Source organism: Ovis aries, chromosome 3 (assembly GCF_016772045.2).
Source record: "Ovis aries strain OAR_USU_Benz2616 breed Rambouillet chromosome 3, ARS-UI_Ramb_v3.0, whole genome shotgun sequence".
NCBI lineage: Eukaryota > Metazoa > Chordata > Mammalia > Artiodactyla > Bovidae > Ovis > Ovis aries.
The window spans coordinates 220,730,869-220,756,886 of NC_056056.1; the positions used below are offsets into that span (position 1 = coordinate 220,730,869).

The following is a 26,018-nucleotide window of genomic DNA, read 5'->3' on the forward strand; positions in this document are numbered from 1 at the left end:
AGGGCTCAAGCCCACGTCTCTTACGTCTCCTGCATCGGCATTCAGGTTCTTTACCACCAGCGCCACTTGGGAAGCCCTTGATTCATCACCTCGCTTAATCCTTAACACTGGTGGTGAGCCGGGGTCTGTTTTCACCCCCACCTCATGGAGCGAGACGCTTTGCCTAAGTCACAGGCCCCAGGCTCTCAGCCAGATTAGCTGTCATTCCCCAGGCCTTGGCCATGACGCCATCCGCCCCCCCCGCCAGGTGCAGGCGAGCGGGCGTGGGGGCCCCGGCTTCCAGGCCCGGCGATGGGCCCCCTGCTGCCCTGCCTCTGCTGGCCCAGCGGTGGCTCGGCTAAATATACCCGGCTGACGTCAAGGCTGTTCTGCTCCTGGGGGTTTTCTTAAGCTGCATTTAAAGTTTGTGTTTTGCTTTGTGAAGATTTAGCTTTTTTTTCCCCTCCCTCTTAGCAGACTGTCTTGTTGAGTATAATCGGACTTAGATGATTATAAAAATAATTTACAGCTGCAGCAGTAGAAAAGCTATGGGGAGGAAAACCTGCAGGGTCGGGCCTTTCGGTGGCCTTTAGGTGGAAAAAGCGGGGTGCCCCTCTGCAGACGCACTCCTCGCCCCTGTGCACGCGTGTGTACACGCCACACGTACACACACACCATGCATACACAGCTTCCTCTTTGCCTCTCACCTTCCTTCCTGCTGCCTGCCCCCAAGGCCAAGGGCGAGGCTACCTGGGCTGGGCCAGCTGCCTTCTGGGGCCCTGGCCGGTGGGTGCTGAGTGCCTGCCTTTGGGGGCAGCCTCGGGGAGTAGCTGGGATACTTCCTCCAGGAGAGGCACAGGCTCTGGCTCCCTCGGTCATGACCTGCCTTTTTCTCATTTCTCCCTTCTCTCAGTTGATGCGGTCCTGAAGCAGGCCCTGGGTCATCTCTAGCTCCGGGTTCCAGCCCCCTGCAGACAGGTGCAGGGCTCTTCCTACCCCAGCCCTCCCCCAGACTCCACGCAGGGGGTTTGAGTCCCAGCCCCAGCTTGGATAGAGGGCCTCTCTGCTGGTTGAGGTTCTCTGAGCATTGACCACCCCCAGGCACCGTGAGGGGCTGAGTATCCTTGAGGACCGAAGGGGGTCCCCGGGCCTCCAGATGCCCTCATCCCCACCCCTTCCATCCTGGCAGCGACTGCCCCATGGCCCTGGGTCCCACCCTGAGACCTCCGCCCCCCTGCCTGGGCTCCAGGCAGCAGTGGGCTCTATCTGCGTCCATGTGACCCGCCATGGCAGTGTCAGGCTGGAAGCAGGCCCCTGGCCCAGACAGTCTGGCCCACTGACGGCCACGTCGCCCCAGCCTCTGGTGGCCTCGCAACTGAAAGAGAAGGGGTTGATTCTGTGGTAATTTGGAAGGCATGCCTGGGCCCATGAGTGGCAGGCAGGTAGAGTGGGTTGGGGTCCCTGGGACTCGGTGGGACAGGTCCCTTCCAGCCCTGGGGATCTTCCCACAGAGGCGGATACCCCGGGGAAGAGCAGCTGGTGAGGGGTTCTGAGCAGGATTTCCTGGCCCTTTCCTTTGTTCTGAGCACTGACCAGCCCTGGGGATCTTCCCACAGAGGCGGATACCCTGGGGAAAAGCAGCTGGTGAGGCGTTCTGAGCAGGATTTCCTGGCCCTTTCCTTTGTTCTGAGCACTGGCTGCGGGCCCTTCACGGTTCTGGAGCCGGTGATGGTGCAGTGAAGAAGTGAGACAGGGGTCCCGGGCTGCAAGGAGCAGACAGTCCAGCAGGGAAGGAAAAAGAGAACGTGCTCACGCAGAGTGATGGTCATGGTTTAGCCGCTCAGTCGTGTCCGAGTCTTGCGACCCCATGGACTATATAGCCTGCCAGGCTCCTCTGTCCATGGGTTTCTCCAGGCAAGAATACTGGAGTGGGTTGCCATCTCCACCTTCAGGGGATCTTCCCGACCCAGGGATTAAACCTGGGTCTCTTGCCTTGCAGGCAGATTCTTTACTGACAGCCGTGAGTAATTGCTAGGAAAGTTGCACCAGGGTGAGAGGACAGAGAGTGGAAGTGGGGTGCTCTTTTTGAGACAGGTGGTCGTAGAAGGCCCCCCAGACAACCTCAAGGAGGCGAGGCTGGTGAGGAACAGGTGCAGAGGCCTGATGGTGGGCATGTGACAGAGGGAGGAACCGGTGGGTGGAGTGAGGTTGGGGGGGTGTGGGGAGGTGATGCTGAACTTGTGGACCCCATGGGCCCTTGGGAGAGAGAGAGAATTTTATTCTAAGAGTGATGAGTGATGGAGAATTTAGTCCCCGCAGGGGTGGGGTCCAGTTCAGTTCAGTCACTCAGTCATGTCCAACTCTTTGCAACCCCATGGACTGCAGCACACCATCCATCTCTATCCATCACCGACTCCCGGAGTTTACTCAAACTCATGTCCATTGAGTCGGCGATGCCATGCAACCATCTCATCCTCTATCATCCTCTTCTCCTTCCACCTTCAATCTTTCCCAGCATCAGGGTCTTTTCCAGTGAGTCAACTCTTCGAATGAGGTGGCCAAAGTACTGGAGTTTCAGCTTCAGCATCATTCCTTCCAATGAACACCCAGGACTGATCTCCTTTAGAATGGACTGGTTGGATCTCCTTGCAGTCCAAGGGACTCTCAAGAGTCTTCTCCAACACCACAGTTCAAAAGCTTCAATTCTTCAGTGCTCAGCCTTCTTCATAGAAAGAAAGCAGGGGTGGGGAGGGGGAAAGAAATGATCCAGTTTACACTTTAAAGTGGGAAGCCTGGTGTGCTGCAGCCCACGGGGTCTCAAAGAATCGGACACAGCTTAGCAACTGAACAGCAAAACTTTAAAGGGCTCACTGGGCCTTCAAGGGAGAATGGATCGGAGGGGTTGGGAGGGCAGGAGTGGGACCCATTCAGCAGGAGGTTGTAGCCACCATCCCCAGGTGAGGGCCTGTTTGGGGGTGGCAGCCACGACTACCTGGGGAGGTGGTCAGATTCATTCACGAGATGTATCGACAAGATAAGGTGTGTGGGGAAAACGGAGAGAGACTTGGATGTGATAGATGGGCACCAGGAGCGCTTCCCCCGTATTCTGTGTTCAGAGGCAGAAACTGAGTTAAAGGGACCATTCAAAGCGTCTTTCCCTTGGTTTCGCTCCTTGTCAGCACCTGCTTCTTGGCTCTGGCGGGAGTGCAAAGGCTTCCAGGCAGGTGGAACATGCCGGGGGATTAGACACTGCTTGGTTCCGGGGATGTGCAGGGATGATCAGAGCAGCACCCGCGTCTCCTTAAACCCTTCTCCGTGTCTCTGCAGAGCGGGACGCCTTCGACACGCTCTTCGACCACGCCCCCGACAAGCTCAGTGTTGTGAAGAAGGTGAGTTCTCAGTCAGGGTGTTTCCCTCCATCTCTGGGTGCTTTTTTTTTTTTTTTTTTTTAACAGCATGAACTCCGTGCTGGGAAGGAGGTGGGAAAATGTTTGAAATCTCTGAAATGTTTGCCACATGGATTGAAGTGTAATTATAGTCAAAAGCGTAACTGCGGTGCATAAAATTAGCACCTTTTTAACTCAGCATCTCTGCTCCTGAGTATCTTCCTGGCCACCCTCCCTGCCACTGCTGTGGAGTGAATTACCCCACCAGCGTTGGGGGGCAGTTCATTCCGAATCAAGGCTTTTTTTCAATGTGGAAATGTTTCTCAGCACGTCAGCCTGCTGGCTCGTGCTGGCCTCGTTACCGCGAAGCTACATCCACGACGTGCCTGGTAAACAAGCAGGCGCTGTTGGCAGAGCTGCTCTGAGCTCCATTTGGCCTGTCTCCCCAGCTGGGAGTGCAAAGGGGCGGCAGTCTGCTGGTCAGTCTCCGATGGAAGAAATCACGTGAACAGGGTCTGAAGTTAGGGGCTGGGGAATGGTGAGCTTCCAGGCGCATGGCTTCCTCTACCCCCGGAGGAATCAAGACTCAGTACACATCAAGTTATTTGAGTGCCTGCGGAATGCTCAGGAAGGCAGCGGTGGGATGGATCTCCGCTTGTAAAATCTGAGCCCTCGACCCTGTGCAGACGGCTCTTGATCTGGGATAGTATTCCCACACAGGTTGCTTCATGCAGGACTTCTCAGAGTCTGTAATATGCTGACGTGCTTTGCAGTTCTCCAAGAGGGGGCTTGGGCTTCCCTGGTAGCTCAGCTGGCAACAAATCTGCCTGCAATGCAGGAAACCCCGTTTCGATTCCTGAGTGGGAAAGATCCCCTGAGATGGGATAGGCTACCCACTCCAGCATTCTTGGACTTCCCTTCTGGCTCAGATGGTAAAGAATCCATCTGCAATGCAGGAGACCTGGGTTTGATCCCTGGGTTGGGAAGATCCCCTGGAGAAGGGAAAGGCTACCCCTCCGGTATTCTGGCCTGGAGAATTCCATGGACTGGATAGTCCATGGGGTTGCAAAGAGTCGGACACGACTGAGCGACTTTCAGTTCGCTAAGAGGGGGCTTGGTGGGGTGCATTTTCCCAAGCTTGTTTGTCTGTAGTGAGATCTGTTGCTTTAAATATATTGGGATAGATAGAACACATTAAACTCCCGTGGAACTCACGTTTGGGAAATGTTGTGGAACTCACGTTTGGAAAATGTTGGTCCAGGCTGGGATGATGAGATTGTTAGTTCTTGAAGCACGTTGCAGAAGTGGGCCTTCTGGGGCAAAGCCTACTGAGCATCCTTGGATAACAAGCAACATACTCTGGGCCCTCAGAGCAGTGCCCCCACCCCAACCTCGGCCACATCCGGCCCCTAGAATCCGTTCAGTGGACGCACAAATTGTTGTCCACTAGCTCAGTCAAGTTCGACTCTGTGACCCCACGGCCTGCAGCATGGCAGACCTCCCTGCCCATGAGATTTTCCAGGCAAGAATACTGGATCGGGTTGCCATTTCCTTCTCCAGGGATCTTCCCGACCCAGGGATCAACCGCCCCCCTCCTGCATTGGCAGGTGGCTTCTCGACCGCTGAGCCACCAGGGAAGCCCTGGCTTGCAGTAGATCTGATTCGTTCTTTGAGAAGGCGTGTTGCGGGGATCCCAGCAATGACCAAGGAAGAATCCTTTTGTTTCCCTGACACCTTCCTGCTTCCAGCCTGGCCCTACCCCACCCCCACACTGGGAGTTGTGTTAGTGTCTCCCGAATCCCCGAATAAAAGCAGGGGGAGCCTGTCCAGCTCTCCAGGTCCCTCCGAGGTCACACCTGACTCCTCTCTCCCATCCCACCCACCTCCAGCCCCCGCTGGAAGGTGCTGGAGGGCTCCCGCAGGTATACACAGCCCGGGTGGCTGCTCCGCCCACTCTACCCCCCAGCTGAGATGCTCCCCTGTGCCCTTATCTTCCAGGGATCCACATGCTTCCCATCGACACCCCACCACCGCCCCCTGGTGTTTGCGTTTCATCTGCTTTGCTGTGTCTCTGGATTCCCCATTGCCTCCCCTGGGGGTGTGTATGGAAAATCGTGCCCCAGACGTCGGAGTGGGGCTCTGGCTTACTTACTGTCTTGCAACCCCAGCACCAATCAGAGTGCTGGGCATGCAGTGTATTTGGGTTAGATGAATAGGAAAAGACATCATGTCCAGGGTAGGGAGAGATGGGGTGGATACTGAGTTTCTATGAAAGTTGGGCTTGATTACTGAGACAAGTTGCAGGCGACAGGCTTTAAACTTTTGCCAGAGAGGAGAAGCTAGTGGCCCTGGGTAGGTGCACACCAGGACTCAGCAAGTCTCCGAGGCCTCTTCGTTAACTGAAACTCTGACGGAGGTGGCCCCGGGCAGCCTTTCTGTCTCAATCTTTTGTAGTTCAAGCCTACAGCCAGCCTATGTTATCTCCCCCTGAGTAGGAGTCGGCACATCCATCTTGGGGGCGCAGATTACTCTTCTGCAGGGTTGTTAAGTATGGTATGTGTGCACGTGGGCTGGGGGACAGAGCTGTGCGTTTCTTTACCAGCTGGGGTGGATTTAGGTTTTATCTCATTAAAACCAAGGGTGATTGTAAGAACATTTCATTTTCGACTCGAGCCTTTCATTCCAGCCAACAGGGGAGATTACGGAAGCGTCTCGCAGAGCCAGAGATGGCACCTGTCGCGTCAGCCCGTGATGTGGGAGCCGAATCTCGTGCTCACGTTTCCCGCGTCTCTTTGCCTTGCAGTCTCTCATCACGTTTGTGAACAAGCACCTCAACAAGCTGAATCTGGAGGTGACGGAACTGGAGACCCAGGTGAGCCGTGTTCTGGGTTGAAGGATCTTTTGTCTGGTGTGGTTTTCAGCCAGCTCTCTGATCTTCGGTGGGCTCTGTGAACAAAATCAGACAGCATTGTGTTCGTCATACAGAGAATGTCCATCAGGCAGTTGAAATAGTCCCAGCCCCAGCCTCCTGGACCTTCTCCCCAACCCTCTGTTTTAATTCCTGGGGCTTCTGGAACAAAGCCCCTTAAACGACACATATAACCTCATAGTTCTGGAAGCCAGAAATCCCAGATCAGGGTGTCTACAGGGCTGTTCCTTCTGAGGCTCTGGGAGGGGGTGGGATGGGGGGCAGGGAGGTGGTCAGTGCCAGGCCCCTCCCCCAGCTCCTGGTGGCTTGCTGGTAACTTCGGGCATTTCTTGAGTCATCAGATGTATTATCTCCATCTTGGCTTTCCCATGGATCTGTATTCAAATTTCCCCCCTTTTTTGGTAAAAACACAATTTTGTTGGATTAAAGCCCACCCTAATGAGCTTACTTCTGCCAAGACCCTATTTCCAAGTAAGTTCACACTCACAGGTTCTGGGGGGCGGCCAGGATTCCAACACATCTTTTTGGGTTGTTGTTATTGTTCAGTCGCTCGGTCATGTCCGACTCTTTATGACCCCATGGACTGCAGCACGCCAGGCTTCCCTGTCCATCACCAACTCCCGGAGCTTGCTCACACTCGTGTCCGTTGAGTCAGTGATGCCCTCCAACCATCTCACCCTCTGCTGCCCACTTCTCCTCCTGCCCTCGATCTTTCCCAGCATCCGTGTCTTTTTTGGTGCAGGGATGCAATTCAACCACAGCGCCCTCCAAGGTGCCGGCACCCCCGCCAAAGAGCTTCTGCATGTGTGTGTCCCTCAGACTAGAATGTGTGGCTGCCTCTGCCTCTGCTTCTTTTTTTAAAAAATTTTTCTAAAATTGTTTTGCCTGCACACATGTGGAATCTATTTCCCCGACCAGGGATCGAACCCGAGCCCCCTGCAGTGAGAGCGAGGAGTCTTAACCTCTGGACCACCAGGGACATCCCTGGCCGCCTCTGTTCTGCTGTCTGTGGCCGTCCTACCCTTAGTGCTTGGCCAGCAAATGCTGGCTGGCGTCCCTCCAGTGAATACACACCACGTATTTCTCCCGCCGCAAGTATAGAAAGTATACCTCCCCACCCCCACTCAGAGCGAAAGCCACAGCGTGAAAATATGTTTTGAGCACTCGGCAAGCGTTAAAGACAAAATATAATTTCCCCGGGATTAGCTGGGTGCTTGAGTTTGACGTCTTTCGCGTTCTCGGTGCCCGTTTCTCTAATGTGCAGCTGATCCTTCTTAAACCCCTGGGTGATTGCATTCATTCCTTTCTCTTTCTTTAACTTTTCTCATTTGCTTTTCTAATTAAAAAAGTAATTCAGGTTCATTGTAGAAATGTCTGAAAATGCAGATAAGCAAAACAAATAAAAATCACCCGTAATCCCCTCACCCAGAGGGAAGGCGCTGGGGGCTTCCTCCAGATCGTTTCTCTGCACGGATGGCTCCTCGTGCGCAGCTCGCTCTATGTTTGAAAGCTGAATGGTCCCCTTTTTAGCGTATATATTTATTTGTGCATCATTTGCAAGACCGCTTTCTTTCTTTTTTAGCAGTTTACTAATATTGGGCGTTTAGCCTCTGATTATTTGTGGCTTGATGTGTTAACAGTCCAGAAGTGTACTCATTGGAAAAGGCACCATCCTTTTGGTCTGCCCCTGCCCCAACTCCCTCACCATTCTCTCCAGAGGTAACCAACTGCAGTTAATGGTTGGGTGTGCATTTTTCTAGATGGTTTGTATGCATGAGTGGGTTTTTTGAAATGGCTGTGGGTCCAGTGTTTTGTTTTTTTTTTTTTGCAAAGCAGCTGTTTTGTAAAGGGTCACTTAATAGTGTGGGCAGCTTTGTGTGTGAGTGAGTGGGTTTCTGTTGCATCCCTTTTGTGTTATCTGGCCTGTCTGTGTGCATCACTAGCAGCTGCCTCCTATTCTGCGTGTCATTAAATCCAGTCCTTGTGATGGGACATTTCCTGATCTGGTAAATAGCTGTACAACCAGTATCTTTGGACACAGCTGTTTATACCTTTATCTGCTTCCTCAGGATAAACTCCTACAATTGGGGTTTTTAGAGCAAAGGTGTGTAGTTACATGGAGGGCCCGGAAGCTTTGCCCACCTGAAACTCTCATCGGCGGTGGTGAGAACCCACATCCTCACCAGCTGTCCCTGATGGTCACTGCCCAGATGGCTCTGCCTGCTGGTATCAACAGCCACACGTCTTGGGCTGAATTCTCAACTTAAATTTGCATTGATCTCTGTTTGCTCTGCGTGTCCATTACGTTTTTCTGTCACTGCACAGTAGGAAGCAATGGGGCTTCCCAAATGGCGCTAGTGGTAAAGAACCCGCCTGCCAGTGCAGGAGACATAGAGACCTGGGTTCGATCCCTGGGTGGGGAAGATCCCCTGGAGGAGGGCATGGCCACCCACTCCAGTATTCTTGCCTGGAGAGTCCCATGGGCAGAGGAGCCTGGCGGGCTACAGTCCACACGGTAGCAAAGAATTGGACACGACTAGAGTGACTTAGCAAACACGCATGAAGTAATATCTTAAAAATATTTTGAGCCAGTGATTCACCAAAAGAGATACCCGGCCCCCAAAATACAGATTTTTCTTTTTGTTGTTGCAAAGGACTCTGAGTATTTTCATAAATATGTTCATTGTTTACCTTCTGATGTCCTGGAAGTTTAAGCAAACTGGGCTCCAGTTTTCTTGCTCTGGGTGTGTGTATGTGTGTGTTTTCTTTTCTTTTTAAAACCACTCTTAGACTGGGGGGCAGCTTCCTGGCTCTGTGACACTGAGCCAGTTCCTCAACCTCTCTGAAGTTCTCCCTGCGTGTTTAAACTTGAAATAAGTCAGTATCATTAAAAAGCCTGTGAAAATCTTCAGCTGGCACATGTGGCCAGTGGAAACTGTATTGGACCACACAGCTTTAGAATCTGGAGGCTGGGCTCATCACAAGTCCTTGATCTGCAGGAGGTGTCCTCTGGGAGGGCGGGCGGGCGGGTCCTGCCCCCTCCCCATCCCGAGTGCTGGTCCATGTCCCAGAGATCAGGCCCCACCTCCTGCGCCTCGGTCCTCTCCTCCCCCTGGGCAAGTTGCTCTGCCTTTACTGGTCTCCGTTGGTTTACCTGTAAAAGAAGCAGTTGCCCCCTGTCCTGGCTTATTGGGAGCAGGGGAGCCCAGGCAAAGAACAAAGTCTTTGGGTCTGGAATCCTGGCCGCTTCCTGTGCGTGGGAGGTGCTGCTGGGCCGTGTAGCAGGTCGAGGGGCTGGGATCTGGGGAGAGACCAGTTAGGACCCAGCTAGGATGGACCTGCGTGCTGGGTGCACACAAAAGCCCCCCATCACCAGGGCAGGGAAAGCCTTGTCCCGCCGTGAATGCCTCTAGAAGGCACCCAGGCAGCTTACCAAGCGAGCGAGCGGAACAGGGCAGCAAACCCCAAACCAGAGCCTAGGGCACCGAGCAGGCTGTGGGTTAACTGTGCCCGCTGCTGGCACAGGTGGAGCACTCCCTGCATGCCTGGTGCTCCCTGCCCCCCTCCTCCCAGGGTCCCCACGACAACCCAGAGAGGTGGGACCCAGCGTGATCCCCACGGTCAGTGGTCTGGTCCTCCCCACTCGGCTGCACTTGGTGTCATCATATACAGTCTCAAGTGCCCACTTTGCACCCTGGCCCTTCACCTGACTGCAGGCTTGAGTTCCTCAATAAGAGATGGATTTATTTTTTTAACTCTAAAGCACTTGTCCTCCGTTTGAGTGGCTGCAGAGCCTTTGCTGACTCCATGCACGGCCCAGAACATCACGCGTGTTCCTCTGTAGTTTGCAGATGGCGTGTACCTGGTGCTGCTCATGGGGCTCCTGGAAGATTACTTCGTACCCCTGCACAACTTCTACCTGACCCCTGACAGCTTCGATCAGAAGGTACGTGTGTGCGCGGTCTCCATCCTGGGAGTGGTCTGGGACACGCGCATCCAAGTGAGCAGTGTAGAATCCCCGGGCCACTCTTTGTGAAGTCCAGCCTGCCCAGAAAATGGTGTGGTGATGACACGTGACCCTCAGGCAAGGAAGGAGCCCTGTGGGCAGTGCCTAACGCGTCCAGGGGTCGTGAGCCACGTCCTCCTTGGGCTCTCCCTGGGATGGTGCTGGTCTTAATGACTGTGGCCGAATGTCAGTAAAGTTGCAAACCCTTCCCCTTCCCATGCTGCGTGGTCGGCCTGCTGCTTCATGAGCCTCCTAAACACCATCTTCAATGGCCGCACAAAGCCCGTGGAGCAGCTATGATGCCAGTCTCCCTGTCTGCCACTCTAGGGCGATTTGTTTGCTTCTTTTTGGCTATTAAAACAATAAGGTATCGTTGTGAATATGTTGTTGTCCAGTCGCTAAGTCGTGTCCGAATGTCTGACCCCCGTGGACTGCAGCATGCCAGGCTTCTCTGTCCTTCACTAACTCCCAGAGCTTGCCCAAGCTCATGTTCATTGAGTCGGCGATGCATCTCATCCTCTGTCGTCCCCTTCTCCTCTTGCCTTCAAGCTTTCCCAGCATCAGGGTCTTTTCAAATGAGTTGGCTCTTCACATCAGGTGACCAAAGTATTGGAGCTTTAGCTTCAGCATCAGCGTTAGTCCTTCCAATGAATATTCAGGACTGATTTCCTTTAGAATTGACTGGTTTGATCTCCTTGCTGTTCAAGGGACTCTGAAGAGTCTTCTCCAACACCTCAGTTCAAAAGCATCAATTCTTTGGCACTCAGCCTTCCTTGGAGAGGGAAACGGCAACCCACTCCAGTATTCTTGCCTGGAGATTCCCAGGGACGGAGGAGCCTGGTGGGCTGCCGACTATGGGGTCGCACAGAGTTGGACATGACTGAAGCGACTTAGCAGCAGCAGCCTTCCTTATGGTCCAACTCTCACATCCATACATGGAAAAACCATAGCTTTGACTATATGGACCTTTGTTGGCAAAATGATGTCTCTGCTTTCTAATATCCTGTCTTGGTTGGTCATAGCTTTCTTTCCAAGGAGCAAGTGTCTTTTAATTTCATGGCTGTGCAGTCACCATCCACAGCGGTTTTGGAGCCCAAGAAAATAAAATCTGTTATTGTTTCCACTTTTTCCTCATCTATTTGCCATGAAGTGATGGGACTGGATGCCATGATCATGAATATGTAAATATAAATATATATGTTTTCATTCCTGTGGATTATTTTCTAGGAAAATCCTCAGAGAGGATTGTTTGGGTCAAAGGGCATGGCCCTCACATTTGGGACACTCTTGTGACCGGGTGTTTGCCTCCTGCCAAGGGCTTCCGCAGGCCCAGCCATCCCAGCAGTGTTTAGTTCCTCGCCTTTAGAAACCTGGCTCGTGGACTGACCGTATTGCTTGAACTCGAGAGCATCTGTCATTTTATTTTCCCGAAGTGCTAGACCCATGAGTCAGGGAGGCAGACGAGGCGAGCGGGCGCGGCAGCCAGAGACGCATCCGGAAGCCGGGCCAGTGTTTACCAATCAGCCTGCTTCTGGCATCTCGAGGACGGCTTGCTCGTGGCCAAATGTCGCTGCCGTCTGGCCCGCTGAGATGGATCACAGCAGATCAGCGAGGTTCTGGCACGTTCCCCTCAGTGCACAGAGGGGGTTGGGGGGGTGCTCGGGGCTGCGTGGGGCGGGTCAGGAGGCAGGAAGACAGATAGCTTGGTCACGGAGCTCATCTTGCGTTTCCTGCCCACGTGGCTGGCTCCAGAAGGATTTCTGTCTGTCTGTTTTTTGACCTGAACCATTTCTGAAGTCTTTATGGAATGTGTTACAATATTGCTTCTGTTTGATGTGTTGGGTTTTTGGCTGCAAGGCATGTGGGATCTTTTGAACCCGTGTCCCCTGCACTGGTAGGCAAAGTCTTAACCACTGAACCACCAGGGAGGTTCCCAGAAGTCTTAGCCACTGAACCACCAGGGAAGTTTCCAGAAGCTCTGTTCTGGGGAGATCTTTTCTTTGTTCAAGTGAGCACGAAGGCTGGTGAGAAGGGTGAAGTCAGCCAGGCCGACTGTAGCTGGGCTTCTTTCCGGGACAGGCTCTGTGCAGTAGCAGGGGTGGCCCCTCCCAGCCCCGGCCTCCTTCCCTCTGAGATGGGACGTGTCTCTGTCCATCACCCTCTGACCTGGGAGGCCCCAGGCCTGTTCGGTCCACCTTCACCGCTGAGCGGGAGGCGGGTGGCTGCTGTAGGGGACAGCATCCCGCGGGTGTGAGACTGTTGACGCTTGTAGGGTCCAGTGGTGGCCCAGGGGCCTCCAGAGCTCTCCTGGCTGGAAGCCGGCATTCTGGAGGGTCCTTCTCCAGCCGTGTTAGCCCCCAGCCCCACCCCTGGATTCTCTGCCTTCCTCCCCATGAGTGATGGCCTCATGGTGCCACTGGGAGGTTCCTCATTAGCCACGGGGCTTACTAACCTCATTGATGATGGCCTTTCCCTGCTGCACAGACCTGAACCCACTTCCAGCCGGGACCAGGCACCTCGTCTCCAATGTGGCCGGGCATTGGTGACATATGCAGGGAGACCCTCTCGAAGCATCCTCGGGACCCCAGACTCTGCCAGGCACTGAGAATCCTTGTAGCAGAGACAGGAGACGGATCAGTGAGCAAACTCTGAGATGCCTCGTGGGTGCGTGCTTTTAACGATCACATTGGAGTTTAGAAAGATGAGATGGGACGTCTCCGACCCTGAGGTTCCTGCAAACAACTGAACAGCCCCATCGAGCATCTGAGAGGCAGGGGTACCACCCACCCTTCTTGTTCGAGGCCCACCATTGAGCCTTGCTCTGTGCTGGTCACTTTGCTGGGTACTTTGGGTCTGTGGTCATCTTCCAGAAGATTCTGCAGTGTCCTTCTCTCTCTGGGGGGTGGCCTGTATTCTGGAGACTTGAAGGTTATTCCTGGAAGCAAGTCCCAGAAAGGGCTTTGCAGTTTCAGGGTGCTTTCCCATTTGTTTCCTCATCTGAGTCCCTGTCCCCAGGAAGGAAAGGGGTCCTCGGGGTGTGGATGGATCACAGTCAGCAGGGGTGGAACCAGGAGACCCCATTCCTTTCTGAGACCCTCTACCCTTCTCTCTCCTCTCCTGGTTTTTTGAAACTCCTTTGCATCACAGAAAGAAAGCACTTGGGGGATCCTGCCGTGGACTGGCTCCTGGCAGCAGTGTGGGGCTTTGGGGTTCAGAGTGTGGCCTGGGGTGGGGGGTCTCACTCTCAGGGGTCACGGTCAAGGAGGTGGCCCCACGTCCTGTCCGGAGGTGTTTGCCGTTCTTTGTGCCAGGTCCGTGGAGCCAGGCTCCGAGGGTACCTCTCTGCAGGGGCAACAAGGTTGTGGGGTTAAGGCTCGGCTCTGCGAGAGAACAGAAGGGGAAGGGGGCAGCTTCCTGACTGCTGGTTTCCTCGGACGGGGAAGAAAGCAGAGGAAAAGTCTTGCTCAAAACCTACCACTGGTTGGGCCAAGCAGCTGTAGAGAGGTGGGCCTTGAAAGGATGCTCCCCCGACCCCTGCACCTCCCTGCCTCCCACACCCCCGTCCCCCTGCCAGCCAGTCTTTCCTTGGGGCAGGGCGGGGCCTCATGGACTTGACCGTGCTCCACACCTGTGATGGGGGCGCATCCGGCCAGCCCGGGGGCCACGGAAGACGTCTGTTCCCGCGCTGGGCTAACGGTCTAACCTACCGTTGCCGTTTCTCCCTCTTTGCTGTCCTGGCTCCGTCTCGACTCCAAGCCTGTCGTGTGTATGAATCAGGGAGCCGGATCTCAGTGGATGGTGGGAGAGGCAGGACGCTCCTGGAGGCAGGGCACAGGTTCCGATCCAGACTCGTGTGGGCTGAAGCCCGGCCCCGCCTCTCGGAGCCCAGGGACTCTCTCGGCACAGATGATAGATGTTCTCACCTGTCTTGCCCAGGACCTCCTTCAGGAAGTGGGAGATTAAGACCCTCCGGTCATCTCCCATGCGTGTCCCTCCTCCAAGGCCCAACTGGGTTCAGCCCTCTCTCCAGGCTGGCTCCAGGCCCTGCAGGTGGGACTCTGATAGCCTGCGTCCTGTCTCCCCTAGAGCCTCAGGTCATTTGCAGCTCACCCAGGACTGGGTGAGTGGCCTGCACCACTCTGGGGCGTGTCCCCCATGCCAGGGCCGGGCTCCTGTTTGATACTCAGTGGACGGTGGCCTCCTCTATGTTTCTGAGCGCTGCCTACCCAGTGCCTCCATGGCCTGGAAGCTTCTCTGCTGTGCCCCGAGCTCTCGCGGTCTTGACTAATGGAGGAGTATTTTGCCAAGTGTCTTTTTCCTGGTTAGTCATTAAACCACTTTGCAGGCAAACTTGTTGTCGTGTTTCTGATTCATTGGCAGGGAAACCATGAAAATGTTACTGTTCAAAGGGTGTCTGATTACAGGAGAGCCCTGAAGTCCTTTCCAGCTCGGACATCTGTGATTGATTTCACTTTTTGGTTTCCCTGCACTCCTCCTTCCCCCGCCCCCCACCAGCCTTCGCTCGATACAGACATCTGTCTGGCTGTGATTTGGTTGATCACCAGTATCTCCGTGGTTCAGGTGGCCTTGAAACTCAGCAGAGGTGGCTCTGTGTCTAACCTCTGCAGCAGCCATTAACAGAAATGAGCAAACTGTGAGCATCCTTGGGGGCTGAGTGCAGATGTGGCCACCTTTCCGGGGCATTGCGCAGGTCGAGGGTCAGGACCAGGCCATGCAGCATCCACCAGTGGCCTGACTTCAGCTCCAGCAGGGTCCACGGCACCTGCTCTGAGTCAGAGCTACTGATATACCCCTGGCGAGGGCATGCCATCACGCTCAGCTGGCTCGAGGCCCTTCTGACAGATAGCGGGTGACTGCTGTGTGCTGAGGGCAGGGCCCAGGGCCAGGTGCCTTCGGGAGGTCACTTGCCCTTTCTGAGCCTCGGTTCCTCAGCTGTGAAAGGTAGCTGCTGTCACTTGTCTTCATGAGGGCGTGTCGGAGCCTGGGGACTCCCAGCCCCCAGGGCAGCTTTGTGCCCATTCCTCCCTGCGTCTCCCGGCCCCCCTCAACCCAGGAAGGGGAGTGAGGCCCACCTGGTGGGTGTGTTGCGCTCCGCAGACTCCCTCCCCCTCCCCCTCCCCACCCTCTGTCCTGCCCTGGGCACCCCTGGTCCTTGTGGGCCAAGTTATTCCAAAGGTGCCCCTGTCCACTCTTGCTTCCATCCCCTTAGAAGAAAATCAGTGGAGATGGGGAGCAGTGGGCAGGCCTGGGACCAGTTGCAGCCCCGACGCTAACTCTGGCTTCCTTGGCAGGTCCACAACGTGTCATTTGCCTTTGAGCTGATGCTGGATGGAGGCCTTAAGAAGCCCAAGGCTCGCCCTGAAGGTAACACCCTGTCCCGGGTCTTTGAGGGGCTGGGTGACCAGCTGTGTCTCTCCCATCAGGTCCCAAGTGTGTGGCTCAAAGTCGGGGCTCTGCTGACCCCAGCTCCCTGTTGCCCTAGAGTCCTGTGCTGGCGAAGCCACCAAGGCCGGTTCTCCAGTAAGCACTTGACTTGGAGGATGCGGCCTCGGCCCCCCGGGCTCAGGGTTCGATTGCCCACCAGGTTCCCTTGCTCAGACTGGAGATGCTGCTTCATGTCTTGAGACAGTATTCAAGGTTGGCTGCAGTTTAATGCCTGTCGGGTCGCTGTCCTGATGGCCCAGTGGCGCCTGTGAGCAGGGGTGCGGCTCGGTCATGGCCTGTGAGATCTGAATGGCGGTGGAGGCCAGCAGATCCCTGGCGAGAGGCCCCTCCCTGCCGCACCTGACCCCTGGGTTACATGACCTCTGCCAGGAATCTCTTACCTTGAGCCAACAACTGAAGCCCTGGGGTGGGTGCGTGGGGTGGGGCGTGCTTCTCAAAGCATCTTCCAGTTCAGGGGCCGTGGACCGGGCCCTCCAAGTCCCGATTATAACAAGTTTGCAGGTGGCGCCGGTGCTTCTGGATCCCCGCCTGACAGTGACAGCTTGAATCCTGGGTGGAGTGTTCTCGCTACCCTCCACCCACGCCCCCTGGGAGGCTCAGCAGTCACTGCCGAACACCGATCCGAGGACAGGAACTCTGTCCCGTGACCCATGACCGCAGCCCTCCCCAAGCCCTTGTCGGAGCTCAGAGAGCAAGGGAGGAGCAGAGCCAGGTGCCTTGACCCCCAGGGGGACAGAGCCCCTTCCCACCAAACAAGGTGCTTGGACTTCCTGGACCACACCTTGGTCCTGACCTCGAGGGAGTTGGACCACGGCTCCCGCCCTCCCTGTCCCAGGAGGCCCGCAGGATGGCCCGCGGTCCCCAGTATGTGTCCTTGGCTGTCCTAGACCCCCTACCACGCAGACTTGTCTGGTCCCATCCTGGAAGGGATGAAGGAGAATCCTCGCCATTCCAGGGCTCATCTGCGGGGTGGCAGCCAGGGGCTCGGGAAGTGGCCTGTGAGTGGCGGGGACAGCAAGAGCGCTCTGCGGGGGACGTAGAGGGTGCCCCCGCATCTCCCGGGTGTTGGCACCAGGACTTGGGGCACCTTCCCTCACCTGCAGTGGTTTTCTCTGTTTTCCTTCTGCAGATGTGGTGAACCTGGACCTCAAATCCACCCTGCGGGTTCTTTACAACCTGTTCACCAAGTACAAGCACCTGGAGTGACAGCGAGGAGCCGCAGTGACCTCAGCGGGGACCGCGCTTCGGGTGGTGCCCCGGCCTCCCCTCGCAGCCCGTGGTTGCTCCCCACCCCACCCCGCTTTTATTTTCTGGTAGATTCTCTTCACCTCCTTTCCTTGTAATTCCACAGTGGGCGGCATCCCTAGAAATGCAGGTTCCAAACACCAGTGCTTTTCAAGTTTGCAGCCTCGCCTCACCTGGAGTGCCCCAGGGGGCCAAGTCAATTGTTGATCAAAAGATGGAAAAGAGAAAAATCCAGAACCCCTACCCTCAGCCCCTGGGAGGCGGGGGCGGGGTGGCTGGCGTTCCAGCTGACAGCCGTCAGTGATCACAAGTCATCAGAAACACACCGCAGCGTTGCGGCAGGGGCGATGGCTCGACTCTCCTGGTGGCATCTCCTGGGCAGGACTCTCCTGGGCAGCCAGGCCTTTTTACAAAAAAGCATTTTTCAGTTTGAAAAAAAAATTCCCTCGGAGCTCCTGGAAGCCTCAGCTGTGACCGGAGTGTCCAGTCACATCCTTACTCCTTGTCTGCCCCGTGCGGCTCGCATTTCGCTTTTGCGCAGACATCTGGGACCCAGCGGACCCAGCGGCCACGGTCCGTAGGAGGAAGGGTTTCTGAGGCGTTTTATCTCTTGCTGCGGCTGAGTGGGCTGTGTTGGAGCTGGCTCTAAAAGGCAGCTGGAGACAGCTCCGCTGGGAAGTCTCCAATCCCAGAGGCCCTGTTTGAGGATGGATGTCTTTCCAAAAACCTTTGGAAAGCAGGTGTTTCCGTTTGCAGGGGCTGCCGTAACAGAGTGCTGCGGGTTGGGGGCTGGGTTAGGGCACGGACGCTCAGTGTCTCAGCTCTAGAGGCTGGAAGTCGATATGGTGGTGTTAGCGGAGCTGGTGCCTTTGGAGCCTTCTGGGCTTGTGGACGGGCACCGTCTTCCCTCGCTTCCTACGCTTCCCCCCATCTGTGAGTCTGCGTCTCATCTCTTATAAGGACACCAGGCAGAACGGATTGGGGTGGACCCTAATGACCTCACAGTACCTTAATTACCTCTGCGAAGACCTCTGTCCCCAAATACCATCACCTGCTGAGGTCCTGGGGGTTAGGACTTCAATATGTGGGTCGGGTGGGCCACAGCTCAGCCCATAAGAGGGGAGGTGAAGTGTTCACCTCTGTCCTCCGCGAGTCCCAGCTTTCTGCAGCCTGTGGCATCCTTGGGGCGCCCTCTCGAAGGAAATGCGGTTCCTCATTTGTGTGCTCTTCACCCCTAGCCCGCCTCATCTCGGGAGAGAAAGGGGCACCCCTAGGCTGGGTCTCAGGCGGGTCTTCCGCTAGGTCACCCTCACCCCCACCTCCCTGCAGAGCCGGGGTTTTCATGACACCTGGACCCCCGAGTCTGCTCAGTACCCCGGCAACATGGGGCTTTCTCTTCTGTGATATTCGCCTTCCCCGCTGTAGGTCGGAGCTTTTGAGCACGTCGTTAATATTACATTGCATACCAGTGCTCAGGACTTAAAGAACAGCTGCCTGTTCTGCCTGGGCTCGGGCGGCTGCCAGCCTGGGGCTGGGTTCAGAATAGCCAATTTGATGGAGGAGGTTACCCAGCAGGGGAAAGAAATAATTAAAACGGCATTACAGCGTCTCCTGCGGGAGGCGGTGACATTAAAGATCCACGTTGACAAGATAGCCGAGGCTGGAATATTCTGTGCTGCCTCATTACACGTGTGGAGCCATGGTGCCAGGGAGGCGGAGGCCCCTCCACCTGCCGTGGGCACTCGTGGGCCTGGCAAGGCGATGCCAGTTCCTGGGGGCCTGCGGGGGTGGGGGTGGGGGTGAAGGAGGGGAGGCCTGGGTTTGGAAAGAAGCCTGGGGTCTTCAGCCCAGGTGGGCAGCTCCCCCGGCCTCTTCCATGCCCTGAAGGTCGGGGTGAGGGGCGTTGGTTCTTCTGGGGAGGGAGGTGGTGGTGGGGTTCAGCTCCCAGGGCAGTGAGCCCACTTCAAGCCCTCTTGTGTTTCAAGCAGGAGAGTAACAGGAATGATAGATGTGTGGGAAAACTATAGACAGGCACTTTTATCTCATAATGCTGACTCTTTAAAGCCCTGCTCCAGCAAAGCGTGTCCTCTGATCTCCAAATTACTTTTTCTCAAACTGGCGTGAAGGCATGGGTGTGCCTTCCGCCCACCTGTGCGTGACCCTTCGGGCGTCCGCGTCACTTTCCTCCCTTTGCTGTCTGGACTGAACCAGAATTGAGAGCGCATTGGGCTGAGGGCTGGGAGGCAGTTTCGAGGCCGAAGCGAGGGTGACTTAGGCAGTGGCTAGATTCCTCCTCTTGGGACCCGCCCGTCGTCCCTGGTGGCTTGGGGACAGCAGCTGTCAGGAAGCGAGTGTCAGGGCCCGGGGCCTCCCCGCTGCAGAGGCCCACACGCTGCAGCGTCTTCTGGGGACACGGGGGCAGCAGAAACAACTTTCCTCTGACAGTTGCTGGGAGTTCCTTGGAATGCAAAAGCTTCCCTCTCAGTCCTTAACTGAGGAAAGTTCTAGAACCCGTCCTCCTCCACTGATTCCCATTTGTAGTGAATGACCTCCCCACCTTCGCCCCGAAGAGGGACCTTCATCCACGGGAACTAAGTGAAAACAAGGTCATCGGTAGCCATGCAGTGATGGGCAGAGGTTGTGACATGCCTCCTCTTATTGTTCTCCGGGTGGCCTGTCTTTTGAACGCCCTCCCCTCCCCTGGTTTTGGGGCGCCTGCTTGCTGCTCTGGTCCGCCCTCGAGCACGGCATCACGAAGCGCTGAGCCCAGAGCCCCACGTGCCCTGAGGTCCTAACTGGACGTGACACAGGAGCTGTGTTGTTTTAAAGCAGCCACATTCTCTTGCCCAATTTGTGTGCCAGTATCTTTGTGTCCTTGATTTGTTTTAAGCAGTGTTTACTTTGGATTTCTGGGTATTAAATAAAAGCCACTGAAACCCTGGCTGTGTTGTCAACCTGCCCCGCGGGTGGGAGGCGGGAGCCGGCTTTCCGGACGGCGAGCAGTGGTTTATCCCGATGAAGGCCGCTGCCTCTGTCTGCATGTCGGGCTTGCTTTTCTGCCTTTAGCCGTCATGCCTGGGCCACCCCGTGCTTGGTGCTGGCCCCGTGATGCCAGCGCAGCCCTGCTCCCCGGGGGGGCTGCCGATGGACGATGGAGGAGACCGCTTGCATCCTGAGGGGAAGAGTCCCCGGGGAGGGGGTGCTGCAGCAAGGGTTTCCTGGCCAGGAGCAGAGGCTGGCGGCTCACAATGGCTGAGTCACACTAATGAACGGAGTGGGCAAGTCTACCCAGGCGCCTGGTTCCAAACCCGAGCGAGAGATGCCAGCGGCCAGTGGCACGAGCTGCTACAGGGCCCTGGTCCCCTCCCTACCCTTTGGGGCCAGGGACCCTGAGGTGACCCCCGACGGGGCCAGATCTTTGCGCTTCCACGCGGGCCTTGCTATCTACCCTCCCCCACAGAAGTCGTGGGATACTTCAGGTACATCAGACTTTTTTCCACGTCAGAATTAAAACAGTGACTGAACGGGCCTCTAGCCTGGGGGTGAGGCAGCAACACTATTTAAACTCGCTGAAAATGACAGACTGTTGCTGGGAAGATCCTGGGCTTTGGAGAAAGCCCTGAGCTCGCGTTTGGCTTTGTTCCCACGTGACTGCTGGCGAGGTCACAGACCCACGATTTTCCAGAGGGCACGTGTGCCCAGTCGCTCAGACGTGTCCGACTCTTCGTGACCACATGGACCAGCACCCCGCCAGGCTCCTCTGACTGTGGGATTTTCCCGGAAAGAATACTGGAGTGGGCTGCCATTTCCTTCTCCAGGGGAACCTTCCCAACCCAGGGATCGAACCCACGTCTTCTGCGCTGGCAGGCGGGTTCTCTACCACGGAAGCAAGCCCCTGACTGTCACCATATTTACTGCCCCGTTCCTTAAAATACTGATGAGGGTGGTTCTCTGCCACCCCAGCGCTCATACTTGGCAACAAGAGGACACAGTTTGGGTTGTGGAACGGGAGGAGGTGGGGAGGTGCAGGTGGGGGGTGCGGCCCCAGGGGCTGGTCAGTATTCCAGGACACACAGGAAGGCTCCCCCAGCTCAAAAGGCCCACTGGTGCTGAGCGCAGCAAACCTGCTGTGACTCGCCAGCTCCTCGAGACTGCCTTTCTGGTGGTTTTCTTGGATGGGATTATCTCTAAATACTGATGAGGCTAAAGCTTCGTCTTGCAACAGTTCTTCAGGCCGGCAACGGTGCCCTATCTCCCAGGAGGGGTCTTCTGGTTGGTCTTGTTCCAGGGACGTTCCTCGAAGGCTTGTCCGAGTGGCCAGGGACAACAGCCGTGGAGAGAGAGACGAGCGCGTGGCTCATTCCCGGGGAGGAGCAAGCCCAACGACGGAGAGGCCCAGGGTGTGGCTGGGCGAGGTGAAACGCTGTCTGGGGAGAGGCAGCGAGCACTCCTGGAAAAGGATGGAGTTCCTTGGGTCCACCTGGAATGGGGGTGGGCTCGCTCTGGTTGGCATCTTGAGTTCTGTCCCCCCTCTTTCCGGCTGGCCCCGTGGCATCAGTGGAAAGCCTCCAAGTTCAGCCATCCCTCCCCACGGGGCTGTTGCTGGGTGCTGGGGGGGAGGACCGCTGTTCCCATCAGGGTCTCTGCCTTGTGGTCAGTCTTTGGGGAACCATGACATTGCGTGGCCACCTGACCTCAGCAGAATGTGTAGACCCTGAGAACTCAGAGCAGGAAGGGACCTTCTGAGGTTATCTCGTTTAAGCCTTTCCCAGGCTGACAGCTCGGGTCATGCAGGCTGCAGGGGCAGGGATGTTTCCTTCTGCAAGGACAGCATTTTGTGCTTGGGAAGCTCAGATTCTGTGTGGTTTCGTTTCAAGTGGAAATCTGCTCCTGCGGGTATGATTTGATTCAGTAAATCCTTGCTTCCCTCACTAGCGACCAGGGTCAGCCCTTATCCTGGGGTGGGATGCGGGGCCCTCCACGGGCTCAGCACAACAGGGACTTGAACTGTATTCATGCGAGTGTGTGCGCATGCTGTCGCTTCAGTCGTGTCCAACTCTGTGACCCTCTAGACTGTAGCCCCCCCAGGCCCCGCTGGCCATGCGATTCTCCAGGCAAGAACACTGGAGTGGGTTGCTACACCCCTCCAGGGGATCTTCCGCACCCAGGGATCCAGCCCACGTCTCCTGCACTGGCAGGTGGGCTCTTTACCACTGGCGCCACCTGGGAAGCCTGATCCTTATTTAGTAGCTGCAGTGTTAGTCGCTCAGTTGTGTCCGACTCTCCATGACCCATGGACTGTGGCCCTCCAGGCTCCTCTGTCCATGGGATTCTCCAGGCAAGAATACTGGAGTGGGTTGCCATGCCTGTCTCCAGAGGATCTTTGCGACCCAGGGATCGAACCTGGGTCTTCTTCATTGCAGGAAGATTCTTTACCATCTGAGCTACAAGGAAGATCCAATAAAGAACCTTATTTAGTCAGTACTTATTGAGGGCCTACTGTGTGCCAAGCTGAGTCCTGAGGATAATAAGGCCGTGATGTACTAGAAAGATACAGGAGGGATGGGAGACTTTGGAGGTAGAGGGATTTGGCCCATGTCCTCCGTCCCCGTGGACCTGGGAGGGCCCCGTGGCTCGGCCCACCAATGGGCCGGGGACAACCAGATAGGGTCTCGTAAAGTGAAACTTTGAAGTCACACTGTACGTTTAAGCCCACAGCTCCCTTGCTGACGTAGGCACGCCTTCCCTAACATGTGTGCAGGATGCTGATTTTCTGCATATGTAGAATACGGTTCAGGATCTCCCACATCACGTTTCCTCCCACAGCTGCACACCCTTCCACACTTCAGCTTCCGAGGCAGGGCTGGTGTCTACCCTGCTCCCTGCTGCACCCTGGGACTCAGCTTGGCACACAGTGGGCCCTCAATCAGTACCAACTTCAAGGTTGTTTAAATGCACTGGCATTGCGCGAGACGGCCAGAAGAAGCACGCAAAGAATGATGGGACATTTCACGGGGCCCAGGAGCTGCCTGACAGCCTGTCCACACTGTGGACAGGTGAGCATCAGAACGTATCAGTTCAGTTCAGTCACTCAGTCGTGTACAACTCGTTGCAGCCCCATGAACCATAGCACGTCAGGCCTCCCTGTCCATCACTGACTCCCGGAGTTTACCCAAACTCATGTCCATTGAGTCAGTGATGCCATCCAACCATCTCATCCTCTGTCGTCCCCTTCGCCTCCTGCCCTCAATCTTTCCCAGCATCAGGGTCTTTTCAAATGAGTCAGTTCTTCACACCAGGTGGCCAAAGTATTGGAGTTTCAGCTTCAGCATCAGTCCTTCCAGTGAGCACCCAGGACTGATCTCCTTTAGGATGGACTGGTTGGATCTCCTTGCTGTCCAAGGGACTCTCAAGAGTCTTCTCCAACACCACAGTTCAAAAGCATCAATTCTTTGGCACTCAGCTTTCTTTATAGTCCAACTCTCACATCCATACATGACCACTGGGAAAACCATAGCCTTGACTAGACAGACCTTCGTTGGCAAAGTCATGTCTCTGCTTTTTAATATGCTGTCTAGGTTGGTCACAGCTTTTCTTTCAAGGAGTAAGTGTCTTTTAATTTCATGGCTGCAGTCATCATCTGCAGTGATTTTGGAGCCCCCCAAAATTAAGTCAGCCACTGTTTCCACTGTTTCCCCGTCTTGCCATGTGGCCTTGCCATGTGCCATGTGGGATCTCAGGTTCTCTGACCAGGGATGCAGCCTGTGCTGTCTGCAAGGGGAGAGCAGAGTCAACCACTGGGCCACCAGCGAAGTCCCTCCTTTACCATTTTATGCTTGCATACTTTCAGAGAGCCCCTTGGACGGCAAGGAGATCCAACCAGTCCATCCTAAAGGAAATCAGTCCTGAATAATCATTGGAAGGACTCATGCTGAAGCTGAAACTTCAATCCTTTGACCACCTGATGCGAAGAACTGATTCATTTGAAAAGACCTTGATGCTGGGAAAGATTGAGGGCAGGAGGAGAAGGGGACGACAGAGGATGAGATGGTTGCATGGCATCACCGACTCGATGGACATGAGTTTGAGTGAACTCCAGGAGTTGGTGACAGACAGGGAGGCCTGGTGTGCTGCAGTCCATGGGGTCGCAAAGGGTTGGACACAACTGAGTGACTGAACTGAACTGAACTGAATTTCAGACGTAGAATAAAGTTGCTGCGATGGTAGGAGGAATTCCTGTATTTATCCTGATCCCCATAAACATGACCGTTTTACCATATTTGCTTTATCCTTTCTCCCTCCTCAATATAGATATAAATGCAGATATTTAGGTGTTGGTGGGTCATGTAGACATCTAGCATCTGTCTGTCTGTCTGGATAATTATCTCTTTCCTGCATCCTTGAGAATAAGTCGCGTATATTATGCCCTTCTATTTCTAAGTATCTTGATGTATGTGTCCTAAAAACCAAAATATTCTCTTCTGCAATCTCAGTACAAGTGTCATTCCCGGAAATAACATTGATACAATAGCATTATCTAACCCACCGGCCTTCATTCTATTTCTCCAGTTGTCCCAGTGATGTCCTTTTACCCAAAGAAATGCACTGACACCTTGTCACATCTCTGCAGCCTCCTTTAATCTGGAGCAGTTCTTCAGTCTCTCTTTACTCTTCGTGACATTGATGGAGAAGAATACAGGTCAGCTACTGGCGAGAATGTCTGTCAGCATGCCTTTGTGTGCTGTTTCCCTCCTGAGGAGATTTGGGTTCTGCATTTTTGACAGAAGCCAGGTGTTCTTCTCAGTACATCTTATCAGGAGACAGAATGTGTGGATCTCTCCCATTTCTCAGGATATTTATTTATTTTAATTATTTAGTTAAACTGATGTTGATCATGTTTGTCCACTGAAAACGTACCTCTTCTTTCTAATTAAGTATCTCATGGGAGAAGGATTTCTATGTTTAGAGTTACCTTTCCAGCAAAAATAACTGGAAAACTGGGCAAAATGTAGGAAACAACTGTTTTAGACATTAGAATAGAGGCGAGGCAGGTCTGTGAACCTTAATAAAAGGGACACAAATGAGGTAAACCCTACCATCGCCTAGGCTTCCTGCCTGGACGTGAGTGCGGGACTGGGGTGCAGCTTAAATAGAGCTCAGTGGTCTCACTGAGTTGAGGAGACAGAGCTCAGAGTTTGAGGAGGTCAAGGTTAAAAGCAATTTAAAAGTATCAGAGTAATTCACAATTAACTGCCTGCCAGAAAACTTCTTTCAAAGCATGTGCCAGGGAAGACTCTCGAGAGTCCCTTGGACAGCAAGATCAAACCAATCAATCCTACAGGAAATCAACGCTGAATATTCATTGGAAGGACTGATGCTGAAGCTTCAATACTTTGGTCATCTGTTGCAAAGAACCGACTCATTGAAAAAGACCCTGATGCTGGGAAAGAAGAGGGCAGGAGGAGAAGGGGGCGACAGAGGATGCGATGGTTGGATGGCCTCACCAACTCAACAGACATGAGTTTGAGCAAGCTCCGGGAGATAGTGAAAGACAGGGAAGGCCAGGGTGCTGCAGTCCCTGGGGTCACAAAGAATAGGACATGACTTAGTGACTGAACAACCGCAAAAGAAAAATGCCAACACTCTTTAAAGGACTGCAACAAAATTTGCCCAATAACGTAAAATCCTTAACATCTAGCATTCAGTTTAAGAACTACTAGAAATACAGGGCAGAAAAATGTGACCCGCAACCAGGAGAAGAATCAGTCAGTAGAAGCAGACCAGGAAATGACAGAGATGGTGAAATTAGCATTCCGCAAGACAACCGGCCTGGGTGCTCTAAAAATGTTCATGTTACAGAAGACTATTCCAGATTAAAAGTCTACCAAGACATGGCAGCCGAGTGCCACCAAGAGAAACCTATGATTCCAAGTGGATCGTGGAGTAAAAATAATACAAACAAAACCCCTGTAAACAACATACTAATATTTGGGGAAATTTGAGTGTG

The 26,018-nt window shown here is 54.7% G+C and overlaps 1 protein-coding gene across 6 annotated transcripts in view; it reads left to right on the top strand.

Annotated features, from left to right (window-relative positions):
* PARVB (parvin beta) overlaps positions 1–19,952 on the top strand; it is a 114,196-nt gene extending 94,244 nt beyond the window's left edge. For all 6 annotated transcript variants that reach the window (XM_042247855.2, XM_042247856.2, XM_004007041.6 and 3 more), the window contains 5 exons: positions 3,307–3,368; positions 6,169–6,237; positions 10,139–10,240; positions 15,613–15,685; positions 16,896–19,952. In XM_042247855.2, coding sequence (XP_042103789.1) covers positions 3,307–3,368; positions 6,169–6,237; positions 10,139–10,240; positions 15,613–15,685; positions 16,896–16,972 — 383 coding nt within the window. In that variant the 3' untranslated portion in view covers positions 16,973–19,952. The remainder of the gene's footprint in view (positions 1–3,306; positions 3,369–6,168; positions 6,238–10,138; positions 10,241–15,612; positions 15,686–16,895) is intronic.
* The last annotated feature ends 6,066 nt before the right edge of the window (positions 19,953–26,018 follow it).